Source organism: Ctenopharyngodon idella, chromosome 21, assembly GCF_019924925.1.
Source record: "Ctenopharyngodon idella isolate HZGC_01 chromosome 21, HZGC01, whole genome shotgun sequence".
NCBI lineage: Eukaryota > Metazoa > Chordata > Actinopteri > Cypriniformes > Xenocyprididae > Ctenopharyngodon > Ctenopharyngodon idella.
In genome coordinates, this window is record NC_067240.1 from 19,436,719 (window position 1) to 19,452,012 (window position 15,294).

The 15,294-nt window shown below is 39.4% G+C and overlaps 1 protein-coding gene across 1 annotated transcript in view; it reads right to left on the reverse strand.

The window, feature by feature from the left end:
• adamts2a (ADAM metallopeptidase with thrombospondin type 1 motif, 2a) overlaps nucleotides 1-15,294 on the reverse strand; it is an 89,688-nt gene that overhangs the window by 29,485 nt on the left and 44,909 nt on the right. The window contains exon 4 of the mRNA XM_051876637.1: nucleotides 3,075-3,277. Within this exon, the coding sequence (XP_051732597.1) occupies nucleotides 3,075-3,277 (203 nt within the window). The remainder of the gene's footprint in view (nucleotides 1-3,074; nucleotides 3,278-15,294) is intronic.

Sequence of the window (15,294 nt, forward strand, 5' to 3'; positions counted from 1 at the left end):
ACAATTTAATGATATACTGAAAAACTCCTACAATGTCAAGAATGAATGATGAAAAATTAACGGTTTTAGAATAACCAAACTGTGAGTTTTAAGGCCAATTCACACCGCACAGACAGACGCCAACAAACACAGACAATCAAGTTGGCCGTTGGATTTATAATTTTGTGAAATATAACTGTCATGTTCACACCGCCACTGACAAACTTTGAGTCAGAATGTCTTTACGTGTCATTTTTCGCCTGAAAAGAGGGCATACAAAACAAAAGAGGTTGTGGGTGAAACAGGGGCATGTTTACGTTATTGGGGGCCCTAAGCAAATCTCCGGGAGGGGTCCCGTGATCGCGTTCCCTGTGGTACTAATCGTGATCGCGTTCCATTTCCCCCCATGGTAGTAATCGCAATCGTGTTCTGGAGAGAAATCGTGAGGGGTTTGGGGGGGTTGTGGTCCCGCTCGGGAGAAATCGTGGGGGCCCCCCATACCGGCAGGGCCCCACGCAATTGCATGCTTTGCATGGTGGGTAAACACGATAATGGGGTGAAGCCGTGGTTGCTGCGAAGGGAAACATGGGCGCGTAGTTGAATTTAGGCAGAGAACTGCAGTTGATCTGGACAAACTGTTTCATTAGAAAGATTAAATACTCCAGCTTTGATATTTGTTCACTGTTTATGATAAAATGTGGTTACTGTGACAGAAATTTCTTAATTTATGTCAGGAGTACAAAATAATCAATTTGGTAACTTTTTTTTTTTTTGAAACACACTCATATTCAGTCACGTCTGCTGTGGTTTATTTGTTGCAGTTGCATTAACAGTGTCCATTAGGGCTTTTACTCCAAAAGTGCGCATACTTGGATACTTGGCATACTCCTCCCGAAATAATGTTTAATAACTTTATTATATATCTATATATTTAAAATTATTATATATTTATAACGTGATAAGAGATTCTTCCTTGTTGTTAAAGTAACAATTCATTATCATTGTTGCTAAGCATGGTTGAAATATCAGTCTCTAAGAAACAGTGCCAGGTAACCCTGTTCCCACCTAAAACCATGTGTATACACAGGCACTCAGTAATGACAGCTATGTAACCTGGCACATTAATGACTAATATCAGCATACTCTCTCGTTTTTATTCTCTTCTCTCCCACACACACACACACACACACACACCATACTAATCACCTTAGCAGCAAGTCTCTCATTAGCGCTGGCTGTCTCTGGCCCTTTCCAGGACCCTGTCAGTATTTTATTAGTCCAAATCTCTGCTTGTAGCTGGCAGGTAGCTAATTGACGTGTAAGAGGCCAAAGTGCCAGAAAATCATTAGGACTTAATTAATAATGCAGCAAGGTCTACCATCGGAGCTTGTCTTCTGCTTAGCAACGGAACCACCGTGCAAACAAAAATGAACTGTGAATGAGAGAATTACGAGGGCGGAGGAACTCTGAAACATAAGTTGCAAGACCTCTGGAACTGGGAGCAAGTCACTTTTATGCCCAAAACATACTTTACAAGTACAAGAATGAAAACTTTTCTAGCTATGCAAATTCAATTTTGTGTGTTGTTGCATTTCAAAATGTCAGACCGCAGTTCATAACGCAAAGCAAATATGTGTTGCATTTTGTAAACAGACACTATAACAGACACTAGAGCAAATGTTTTTCTTCTATGGTTACTTTTATTTTAAAAAGTTAGCATGTTTATAGCTAGCCATCTAAATAAAAGACATCTGGTTTATTATCACAGGCTTTTGAAGGTAATCCTGAGGTTTGTTAACACCACAGCAACGTAAAAGTTTACATTAAGTATCTTCAAATTGAATATGGGTGTGTTTTTTGCGCACTACTCTTGCCAAAATGAGACTAAAATAAAAAAGAAAATGGAGGAAAGACAGAACATGTTTAGTTGTGCAGTTTTGACGGCAAGTTCATTGCAAGTCTGGTCTTGTCGAGGATCTCAAGTACATCAATCTTTGAGGTAGGAAACCCTGTCAGGGATGTAGATGTAATTTCTTGACTTAAAGCGGTTGTCAGGGAAATGGATGGAAGTTTGGCTGAACCTCTGACATCTAAGCATTGTGTACAGTAATGCTAATTTCTCTCTTTCAGTTTGAATAAATTCATGTGAATGTCTGTCTGGTATAATCATCGTTGGATATAACAATGATACTGTCTGAAAAGTGACATTGAGGGAGATTTTTGGATAAGTGTTGATTTGTTTACATAAGACGCAAACCGAAAAGTTCCTGAGGTAAATTACTCTTTATTTAGCTAACACATAATTTAGCAAATGCCATTTAGCTAATGTCTTTTATACAAAGTAAATACAAAGTAGAAGAACACTTTTCCTGAACTCTTAAAAATTCTATCATCATTTACTCACTCTCAAGTAAATGAGTAGGCTCGTGTGCAGTCTTCACGAGCACTTCAAACTATCTCTTAATGCCGTTGCATTCTCTATTCTTTTTGGTGAAATCACAAAACAAAACACACAAATGTGTCTTTGCTCTTGATATACAATCATTGGTGAGCATCTTTAATTTTAATGAGAAAAAAAGAAAGAAAAGAAAAATTATACGAGAGCGGATTAGAACCCAGAACCTCTCGCACGCCTAACAAAAGTTCTACTACCAGACCATTAGGGAACACAAATAGCAAATGCGGAGATATATTTATTCACTGACATGAAGAATCTCGGCACTAACAATATATTGTATTCTAGTAGATGTACGAATGAAACTATCACATTAAACATGAGTTCTATGTTGATACATTAAACTCATTGTAATGCTGAAATTGATTTCTGGACATTATAATGATATTTTTCTACAATTGCTATTGTACATATCTGATAGCATTGTATTAGCCTGTATCACTGTATTAGGACCTTTATTTAAGAATGTGGGGCAAACTGAGAATTTGTGTCTTGCGTATGATGATAGGGCATGGGGGGGTCATCTCAGAACATTAACCTTTAGCTGCTACCTCAAACAACAGGTCAACATGATTAAAATGTACAAATATTTATATGAAGTCTAGAGTAAATTCTTTTTAATGGGGTTGGGGAAACTTACAATATTCATGAGGGTCAGGAGGTACTTCTGGATGTGCTCTCTGCCGTGAAACATCACCACAGAGCAGTCCACCCCCAACAGAACCTCGATGTTAAAGATCTCATCCTCATATGTCTCTCTGCGTGCTCGTGTATTGCTCTTCATTTTCTTCTTAACATGGTGGGGTAAATACTCCAGTCCAGCCAGACCACCCAAAGGGGAACCTGTAAAAAATGCACACAAATTATTCAAGAGTATAGATCTTTTGATTACAATGAAAACATATGGTAACTTTCAGAACCAGAAGTGGAGCACAGGGGGAAAACATATTAAATAATAATAATAAAAAAAAAACTAAATAAAAAAAAAAGTATGATGACCCTTGAGAAAAAGAAGTACACTTTTTTTTTTTTTTTTTAAGTGTACTTTTTAAAGAAATAATATACTTAGTATATATATATATATATATATATATATATATATATATATATATATATATATATATATATATATATATATATATATACAAGAAAAAACTTAAGATCAAAGTTAATGTAATATTTTCAGACACTTAATTGCATGTATTATAATATAATTTATATTAAATGCAATTAGTTGCACTTCTTTAATTAGTTGAATTTGTAAAAGAGGGATTGTTTTTGATCCACTTAAGTAGGATTTAAGTACATCTTTATAAGTTATTTCATAATTATTTCTATTGTCTTTGAAAAATTGTGAAAATGTTCCACCAAATGTATTGACAAGCATTTATGGTAACTAAAGCATATATTAATATTTAAAATATATTACATTTATAATATACTAACTTTCAATGTAATATTGAATAACACTACAGTTAAAATTAAAAACAAATACTTTACATGTTCTTTATATGTTAGTCAACACATCAACATTAGAGTACTTCTTTAAAAGCGTGACAAAAAATTAAAACAATCATTTAAAATGTACTGTAAGGTAAGACTTGACATTATTACAAAGTTAATAAGAAACAGTCATTAAAGTGTACTCTCTTTAAGATACACTTAAGTGGCCTTTTATTTCATTAATATTATATTATCTGCAAGTACAGATTTGTAAAAGTATGCTTATATGATTTGAAGTACACTACAAGTGTACATTCAATATAAGTAAATGCACTTCTTTTTACACAAGGGATGACATCTTTAAATGTAACATTGAAATGTAACATGAATAAGGCCAATTTAAAGATATATAGTTCACCCAAAAATAGAAATGAACCCATAATTTACTCAACCTCAAGCCATCCTATGTGTATACGACTTTCTTCTTTCAGCTAAACATAATCGGAGTTATATTAAATAATATCCTGGCTCTTCCCAGCTTTGTAATGGCATTGAATAGCATTTTGAATAGCGTTTTTGAAGCTCCGAAAAGTGCATCCATCCATCATAAAAGTAAATCATATGACTCCAGTGGGTTAATAAATGCCTTCTCAAGTGAAGCGATATAAGAAAAAATATCCATATTTAAAAATTTATAAACTACAATTGCTGGTTTCCGGCCATGTTTGTACATGTGTTCACGAGAGAGTAGAGTTCAGGAGGAAGGGTGACTTCTGACCTGACATATTAAAACATCTGGGGATACTTATGTAGCGATGAAGCAATGGGAAACACCCTCGGGTGGTGCTGATTGTCTGCACCCATATAGAATCACAGCAATTTATTGGCTGATGGCGCGGGCGCCACCTCAGCAGCGCCACGTCAATCACTCTTGATATAGTGAATGCGGCATTTCCTCCGATTTTCTACCGAAGAATCCCACTTCGGCAGTGAGAGGAGCTTGGCAGTGAACACAGTGTCTTGTTCCCTATTCAGAGAACATGGGTTACATAAGTAACTTGAGACGTTCTCTTTCATAGGTTCACTTAACACTGCGTAGCGATGACATAATGAGAACAATATACTACACACACCAAGCTAAGCGCTTCCAGATCTGACCCAAATAACTTTTCTTTCTCTTATTATCCACACCTCATAAGCCAGAAAAAAATCACATCTCTCACTCAATGGGAAATCATGTGCTTAGAGGTGGCAAGCCCTCTGCGGCCAGCCCCTAAAGCACACAAATAACTGAGACGACTTGCGGCATTGGCCAAAGCGGTCCACCTATGCTTTTAAAGCCCCAACAGGGCAAAGCAAATGAAGCCTCTCCTCCTCTGTGGAGGCAAAGGGAGGACGAGGGAAAGAATGAAGCATGACCACTTGAGAGTGAAATGATGTGGACAAAACTTTAGGGACATAACCAGGCCTGGGCCACAGAAACATCTTCACAAGACCCGGGGCAAACTCCATGCAAGGCCAACTCACAGAGAGACCCTGCAGATCCCCCACATGCTTGAGAAAAGCCAACGCTATCAAAAACACCACCTTGAGGGTCAGAATTAGATCGGGAGCTGACTCCAAAGGTTAAAAAGGCGGTTCCAATAACCCCTCCAGAACAACAGACAAATCCCAGGAAGAGACACTAACAGGACGCACAGGCCTCAGGTGCCTAACAAAGAGACCAGACTGTGTCTACCCAAGGGGTGGATCCCAGAAGCCATTAGCAATCACCCCTGATCGGCCACATACATAGCCTCCAAATATCGGGTTGAGGATGCCAAATCCTGCCCTGGAGCTGAGATAACAGATTTCTCCTGATTGGAATTTTCCACGGGGACCCTTCAACCAGGGAGCTCAGCTCCGAAAATCATGCCTGAGATGGCCAGAATGGGGATACCAACAGGAGGCAAATCTCGCACTCCCTCACTCTACAAAGGACCGTGGGGATTAACTTGACCAGAGGGAATGCATATAGCCTCAAATCCAGCCATGGGTGAGCAAAGACATCTATCCCCAGAGGCGCCGGATGAGCTTCTGTATTGACTGGAAATCTGCTGCGAGGTTCAAGGCGCCTGGGACAAAAGGAACCCATATTGAGATCACAGGAGAAAGTGGCCATGCCTGTTCAGGGTGCGTGACCACAAGCCCCCCTGGAGGTTTATGTGGGACACCACTGCCATGTTGTCTGTCCTGACAATAACATGACAGCCTGTCAGGGCCGGAAGGAAGTGATGCAGAGCCAGAAAGATGGCACTGTCCAAACACCGCAAGCCGGTCTGCCCTCAAAGACCACACCCCAACCAGTCAGGGAGGCATCTGTCGAGATGACTTGACAGCAGCAAACCACACCCATCCTGACCCCTTGTAACAAAAAGAGAGGGCCCTTCCACCTACAGAGAGCACAAAGGCAACTGCGCAATACTCTCAACAGATGGAAAGATGGCCAAGAAAGACAAATGCCCCTGAGTTTCATCCACCACAGGAGTGGCCTCATGTGAAGCAGACCCAAAGAGAGCACAGGAGAGGCTGCTGCCATGAGACCCAGAAGTCTGCAACATGTGACCACTGTGACATGATGGCTGAGTCTGAAGTGGGCCAAGCACGCACGGAGACTGGAAACTCAAGCAGGGGCTGAGCGAGCCTGCATCTAGAGAGAATCGAGCTGAGCATCCAAGAAAATGTTTCGCTGAGACGATGTTAAAGGGTTAGTTCACCCAAAAATGAAATTTCTGTCATTAATTACTCACCCTGATGTTATTCCACACCCATAATACTGAATTGGCGTTCTGACATAGAACCTGGAAGCGCTGGACGTAAACAATGTAGCAGTAAGGCAGGGGAGAGAAGATATTGTTTAATAAAGTTGTTATTTTAGTGTTGTTCCTGTGACACCACACCAACACTCTGGATTGAGCCAGAATGAGCCAATCGTCTAGGTAATTTAGTACACGGATGCCCTGGAGGAGCCTCAATGGGGCCAGAGCTGCATCCATGCACTTGGAGAACATCCGCAGAGCCAAAGACAGACCAAATGGAAGAACCAGGTATTGGTACGCCCTGTGCCATGGAATGACCTGGATGTGGAAACAGGCATCCTTCAGGTCCATGGAAACAAACCAGTCCCCAGATCTATGGCAGGATAATTTTTAAGATTAGCATCTTAAATTTCCCTTTAGAGGGAAAAATTCAGACGATGCAGGTCCAATATTGGGTGTAGACCCCGTCATTCTTCGAAACGAGGAAGTAGTGGCTGAAAAAGCCGCGGTTCAAGTCTGAAGGAGGAACCAACTCTATCACTCCCTTTAGGAGGAGCGACATCACTTCCTACTAACAGAAGCCTCTAGGGCGCTGTTTGTCACAGCGGGATGAACCTGTCAAAGCAATAAGGGTTGTGACAGAACTGGAGAATGTATCCTAATTGGATTGTGTGGAGAACCCAGCTTGACACACCTGGGAGAAGCCTTCAAGCTGCCAGGTGGTGAGACAGAGGTAGCATAAGAATGGGCCCTAGCAGGAGCTCGGTCACCAGACTTTCTATATAAGGAAGAAGTGGGCACAAAACCAAAGGTACCAGAGGAAGGCCTGAGGCATCCTCTGGCAATGAAGACTGGCCCAAGAGGGGTTTGAAGGGGCTGGAGCACCTGACGCAGGGAGAAAGCTGGATGCGTCTCCCATCATGAGTGAAGCAGTTTGAGTGAGAAGAGGTATTGAGGGGAGATAGCCTGAAGCGTCTCCATCCTTTCTGTTAATGTTGCTGGTAACCTAACTCTGTATCCCGAAACGCACATGCTGGCAGGTATAACCGATCTTAGCTCGGAGAGCATCTCAAGGGGGAAACAGATATGCTTTAGCTCTCCGTTTCCTGACCCAAAGATCAGGAGCGACCCAGCGGCGCCGAAGCTGCAGGTTTATCTGACTGCTTCAGGTCAATGTGCTTCAAAGGCACCGGTGAGGCATAATACGGCCACAAGCTCCCCAAACCATGCAAGGTGGGGAATGTCTCGGTTCTTCACTCCTCCTAGAGGTCTCTTTCCTGCGTGCAATGCGGTGCCTGGGAGGCAGGAGTGGGAGGTACAAGGGCCCTCCTAGGCATGAACTGCTTAAAGGCGGCAGATTGCGTCTTAGCAGTACGGAATTTATCGACCACTGAGCTGACTGCTTCCCCAAACAAACCTGACTGGAATATAGGGGCGTCCAGTAGGAAATCTTTCTCCTTTTCACGAATCTCTGTGAGATTTAACCAAAGATATCGTTTGACAGCCACCAAACCTGCCATTGTGTGCCCAAATGCGCGTGCAGTGTGCTTAGTTACATGCAGTGCCAAGTCAGTAGCTCTGCAGAGCTCCTTGACTGCCTCCGGTGTCAGGCCCCTGCCCTCGTCCATTTTCTTAAGGACATCCGCTTGCTAGGCCTGAAGAATAGCCATGATATGAAGCGCCATACCTGCCTGACCAGCCACTATGTAGGATTTTGCCACAAGGGTGGAAGTGGTCCTACAAGGCTTAGAAGGAAGAAGAGGGCAGGATGGAGCGGAAGAAGGTAAAAAGTGAAAAAAACAGTGGAAGTATGTTTCTCATTTCATTCGGTACATTCTCTCTCTTGTCACCTAGTACATGGCACAAACACTCTCTCAACTCAAAGAGCTTTCATGTTCAGATTGGGTGCCACTGAGGCATGCTAAACTACGGGGGACAACGGATAAATCATTATTAAATCCTTGTTAAAATAAGCAAAAATAAGCCTCACGTGGAGAGTTTTAAGCTTAAAATTCTCGCAAAACTTGCAGCCAGAAGCGCCATAAATAGCCTTGTGTGTATACGACAGGCCGAGGCATTTGACACTCTTACCGTGCAGCTCATCACTTGCAATGAAGCAAGAGCATGGCGGCTGGCAACGATGAAGATCCATTGTGCTTCACCAAGAGGAGAATGAATCAAGTTCCTCTAATTTCGGTTGCTGAAGCACAAAAATGAAAATATCCCATGAAATAGCTTAACTAGCATGGGCCAGACAAACCGCATTTCCCATGCGTCATCGCCATGCAGTGTTGAGTGAACCAATGATAGAGAACTCAAGCTCCTCTTCTCTTTTATCGAAAACCTCTGACATTTTTCTTTAAAACTTCTCATTTTAGACTTCTAATTCATGACCAGCATTTTGTTGTGCTCTATTCTTTGCACTTCTGCATTCGTCAATTCTCACCTGAGGTGACCTCATATGTCAGAGGTCACCCTTCCCCTGAAACACGGCTCTCTTGTGAACACGTGTACGGCCGTTGCCGGAAGCTAGTGAATAAAGTTTATAAAAGTTTTAAATATGGATTTTTTTCTTACAAATACCCATTGCTTCGCTTCAGAGGGCATTTATTAACCCACGGGAGTCGTATGGGTTACTTTTATGATGGATGGATGTGTTTTTTTGGAGCTTAAAAAACTCAGGCTCTATTCAATGCCATTACAAAGCTGGGAAAAGTCAGGATATTATAACTCCGACTGTGTTCGGCTGAAAGAAGAAAGTCATATACACCTAGCTTGAGGGTGAATAAATTATGGGATTGTAAATTATTTTTGGGTGAATTATTCCTTTAAATGTGCCATGGAAACTAAACTGCCTATTGTATATTGTTCAGACTGTAGATTAAGATCATTATTCAGCCCATTACTGAATATGGAAATAGCTGTACAATGATAAACTAACAAAAATGTGGAAAAACAGTGGAAGTATGTTTCTCATTTCATTCGGTACATTCTCTCACTTGTCACCTAATACACGGCACAAACACTCTCTCAACTCAAAGAGGTTTCATGTTCAGATTGGGTGCCACCGAGGCATGTCTCTCAGGCTCTGCCTGTGCCAAAACTGCTCAAGCGAGGGACAGCGTGAGGTGAGAGAGAACTAAAACCAATGACAGGCAGAAAAAAGATTACTGTACCAATTCAGTTATATATTGCCTTTGACTTCCCTTTGAAAATAATCACTGTGGTGTACCAAAAATTATCTTATTTATTTACCATGGTATTTACATGGTACTTTACAACACCATGGTATCATGTCCAAAACATGTTGCTTTTTTGTAAGTCATTGCAAGGTGCTAAGTAACGTCTGTCTATGAAAACAGAGAAATCTGATGTTTCTTCCCAAGGTGATAAACCTTATGACTACAAATTTTTATATGCCATTTGATGTTCCAATTTAATTTGTAATGAGATAATCCTGAAGGAGCGATTCACCAATCAGAGAAGTTGCTGTTACTATGGAAACCAGAATCTCAGCAAAATAGCTCAGAAGTGACCGCCCACTCCCATCAAGCACAGTGAATGACATAATCGGTTCTCCCAACACTGACAAACAACTTGTATATATTTGAATATTTTGCAAAACAACTTCAAATGTATGGTATTTTATTCTACATTCAATCACTTAAAGTTTTATACTATATGCAATTGCCAGAACTTGATTTCTCCAAGTACAACATGTTCCTGTATCAACATCTTTGTTGATCCTGGAACAACATTCCAATCAACCAATCAGACTTGAGGGACAAGTTTACAGTTACAGTTTAGACTTACAACCAGGGTAGGTACTTCTACATCAGTGTTATTCACCTATCATTTCCCTCTGATTTTATGGGTAGGGTTAGTTTTAGGGGTAGGGATAGATTTAGGACTAAATTTTCAGACAGCAATGTTGTTCCTGGATCAGCAATTTATGTTGTCCCAGGAACGCGTCTAACTCGGCAAAATCAGCATTTAATTGCGCCATTTGCAATATATCGTTGGATGGGTAGTTCAGTTCCTCATAATAAATTTCAAGTAACAATTTCCAATTTCTAAATAGTTTCTCTTCAAATCAAACATTTTAATGTTGTGATTCATCTTGGAGATTTATTAATTTAGATTAGTTTTATTCAAATATCTTTTAATGCCTAACAAGAAAATAAAAAAGAAAAGCAGCCTTGATTCTCAACCATTAGGCTATCAGCCCCACATCCAACATTTCTGTGTTGTGTTAATCCACAAAAATGTCCAACCTTTTTGGGTGGAAACAAATAGAAACAAGAAACATTTTTTTTTTTTTTCCTGTGGATCAGCGATTCGGGATTTCAAGATCAATATCCCAAGAATTGCTAATGTGCAGTCTAATTAGACTCTGTACTCCATTTGTGCATCGTGTAATTCAAACAAATGCTCTTCTTTAGTTCCTTTCAGATTTTATTTCCCTTAGTTTAGCACTTTCAGGGTAATTATGTAAATACAGTCTATTAATATGGATCAGAATGTTTCGAAAGAGGCAAAGCATTGTCTGTACATCGTCTGAAAAACTTCTTGTTTATGTTTAATAATAAAATAGAATTTGATAAACATATGGCTTATTTTTAAACAAGCAACACCCCGATATATTAACCAAATGGGAAGTCAAACAAATGCACCACAAAAATCATTATTGTTTACAGCCAAAACATCAACAATCATTTATTTGTGCAAATATAGCCAAAAAGAAATTAGCAGAAACAATAAGTGTAAGAAAAATTCTAAATAAACTAAAATTTAGATCAAGATCTCCCATTTGACAATGGTTATTATCTTGTTTGACATAACAAATTACCATAAAAATGGGTCAGCTTTGTTCGTGCAATAGATATCTGCTTTACTATTTCCAAATCAGAAATAGTAGAAATAAACTAAAGAGGTAAACCAAGGCTGGTCCATGTCACTCAAACTGGAGTTTTCTGCATGGAGTCAAATTAGACTTTGGAAAACGGGTGACCTGTAAATGTGTGTCTAGTGCTGGAACGACACCAAGGATAGAGGCAATTACCAGGACATCCACACAAAAGGCCAATGTCATGGAAAAGGTTAAGTATTGGCTTAGAATAAAAATTATTTTCAAATGAGAATAGCACTGACCATGGGTTGCTGTAACTAAAAGCAGCGTCTTTACCGCAGTACAAATAGGCAAATGCTTAAGAGTCAATGATTGGATCATTATTGCGTTGATTATTATGTTTTTAGCATGTTATATGTTTGGCAACAGTTCTTTTAACCCCAATTGAAGGAGTGTGTAGCTTTTCATTTCTTAAACAACCATGTAGGAAAACACATCATGGTCATATTCCAGGATGACAATGTCAAGATTCATCAAGTACAAATTGTGAAAGAATGGTGGGAAGGGAGCATGAAGAATCATTTTCACACATGAATTGACACCTCTGAGTCCAGACCTGAAAGTTTTTGGGATGTGCTGGAGTAGACTTTACAGAGTGCTTGACTCTTGCATTGTCAATACAAGATCATGACCAAAAACTGACGCACCTCTTGATGGAAATTACATCACAACATTTATTTAACATTGTATTTTTTTCTTCTTCTTCTATGGAAGTCAATGGGGTCCATCAACTGTTTGGTTATCAACATTCTTCAAAATATCTTCTTTTGTGTTCAGCAGAAAAAAGGTTGAGGGTGAGTAAATGATGACAGAATTTTCATTTTTGGTTGAAATGTCCCTTTAAGGTAAAACTACGAGGTGACTGTAAAGTCAGCATCATTACTCTATACTATCATTGTTACAGTCAAGCAAGTATCACAATGTCAGCTGACACCCAGTTGAATCCCACAGTCATCGTATTTCAAGGGTAACAGCCTTCAATGTGCCACTGCGTTCTTTTGCTATTGGCTAAAAATAGAAAGCTACAAACAAGCATCTTGTATTCTGGTTGCCATTCTGAGAGACCGCGTCTGCTCCTAGTTATCCCCTGACCTGAAGTCATTGGTGTTTCAACTGTAGCTGGGGTTTCCAATGCCGGTCTGCAAGGAACGATGCTGATGTACAGAATATTGATGAAGGCCAGGCAGTCAGTAACTGTTGCCAATTATCATAATTCCTCGAATCAATGAGTGCTGGGCTTGTCAGTTCTGACATATCAGGGTTATTTGTATTCAGGAAACGGGAGCATCACGAAAAACTGCAAGGATAAAATGAAAACTGAATCTTTTAGAAGCTTTCAAGTAGAACCTTTGCTTTGAAAATGAAATCAAAGTCTTTCGGATCTGTTAACAACTGGAGAAATCCTCTTTGAATATGGCAGTGGAAGCTCTTTTGACATGTTTTTTTGAACAAACATACCTCAGAGACACTGTTTCATTTCTAAATTTCTGATGGTAAAGTTAATTTTGAATCAAATTAGACATGATTATTGCAAAACACATAGCAAAGCAAAACAAATTTCCATGAAAAACAAATGTACGGCTTGGCTTTTAAATCAATGCTGGCAGATGTGACTGAAAACATAGGTGGAAAAAATACATGCTAAGTCAAAGTAAATTAAACTGTAAGATACAGAACTTGAAATGTACAACAAACAGGTGATGCAAGGAAAGTTCCTTAAACTTCAATCTGCACTGATTTCAACAAAGACAAGAACAATGAGACATTGATGTTAAACCTGAAATGTGTTTAACATGGACAAAATGTTGCTCAAATTTTGATTGTTTATGAATGTACCATCTTGTTCAGATTGAACAAGATTGAAAAACTATGTTGCTTGCAGGATGAATGAAGGTCCATCTGCTTAGACAAGCAAGAACATCCTCAATGAAGGAGTGTCTCAGCACAGAGGAATATGCCCCCCCCCCCAAACACACACACACACACACACACACACACACACACACACACACATTGGGTTTTCACGTTTTATGGGGACTTTCCATAGACATAATGATTTATATACTGTGAAAACTGTATATTCTATCCCCTAACCCTACCCCTAAACCTACCAATCACAGAAAACTTTCTGCATTTTTACATTTTCAAAAAAGTAAGTTTTATAAGCTGTTTTCCTCATGGGGACCAAAATATGTCCCCACAGGACAAGGATTTTGGATACTGCCATCTTTGTGGGGACATTTTGTCCCCAAAACGTAGGGTTTACCAAACTTGTCAACAAGGCTACTTTATATGAATGCGAGTGCATTAGTAGATAGTTGCTGAATTGCAGGTGTTTGGTTTATGAGATGAGGTCATGACTGCAGCCGCCGATGAGGCCGAAACCAGCACATCCAGTGCAAGTAGACTTTGACTATTTTATTTTACTTAACATTATTTTAAGCTATATTGACAAGACCTTTATGAAGGATATTGGTTTACTTGTGGCCTTTTTGTGCAGTTGAGCTTTACTGAGACTTGAGAGTTTGTAGATGTTTAAGAGGCTGTTGTGTTGACCTTGATTTATTGCAATATTTAGGTGTTCAGTTTTATTCTGATTTTACAAAATAAACATGATTTCTCATCTTACAAATCAACTGTTTCTTATTTTCACTGGCGTGTCTCTCTGGTGTCAAGGACTAGTGCATCTTTGAGCCTACATTCAGTACGAGTAAAATACTTCAGTACTGTTAAAATCAGATATTCTAAGACTTTTACTCAAGTCGCACTGGAATTGGTGACTTGTAACTTGTAATGAAGTCATTTTCGCTGTAAGGTACTTTTACTCAAGTATGGTTTTCAGGTACTATTTACACCTTATTTCTTGTTATTTTTTAATTGATAAACAACTTTTCTGCAGATCTCTAAACACCCCCATAAGACCCACAATTTCAATACTGATCTTTTTTTTTTATCTCTGACCCCATGAATTTTAGCAATGATCCTGAATCACATGACTTCAGTTGCACTTATTTATACATAGTGACAAACAAAAAAATGATCAGATTTCGTCGGACAATGGTAAATGTGACTGCACCTTTATTCTCGCAGCCAGAAAGAACAAAAACTGCCTGTTAGGTGAGTCATTTGCATAAGGTAAACACCGAATACACCATTTAGTGTACTACTTTTCTAGACGATTACCCTGCCGAAAAGAGATCATATTAAAACACAATTTCCCTACTGGTCCCAGCTGGTTTGTTATAGTAAGTTCTGAATTAGTGCTGGTCTAGCTGGTGAACCAACATGGATTTCATTCACATCTGCTGGCTGACACCAACAAACCAACATCCAAAACATATGCCATTTTCAACAACATAGTCAACTTAAAATGACTAGTTGTGCAAGCACACGAGCAAATGAATCTGAATAGGATGTCTCTCCAATGATGTTTTTTTTTTTTTTTTTTTAACCTCGATTTTACCATCATCTCTCAGGAGTACTTAATTAAATTTTTTCCTTGGCAATCAATCTTAAAACTAGAGTCAAATTAACCCTGTAATCTGTTAGTTAATGTCTTATTCACATAAGCACCATTAGTTATAAGAGCACGAGTTAGCTCATCTCACAAGCGGAATTTCAAAGCACAGAAAGATCAGTCTTCATTAGCTCTCCACTCTCCTTCTTAAGACATTGTCATTTCTTGCACTGCAGCAAAGGTGGCCCAGCAC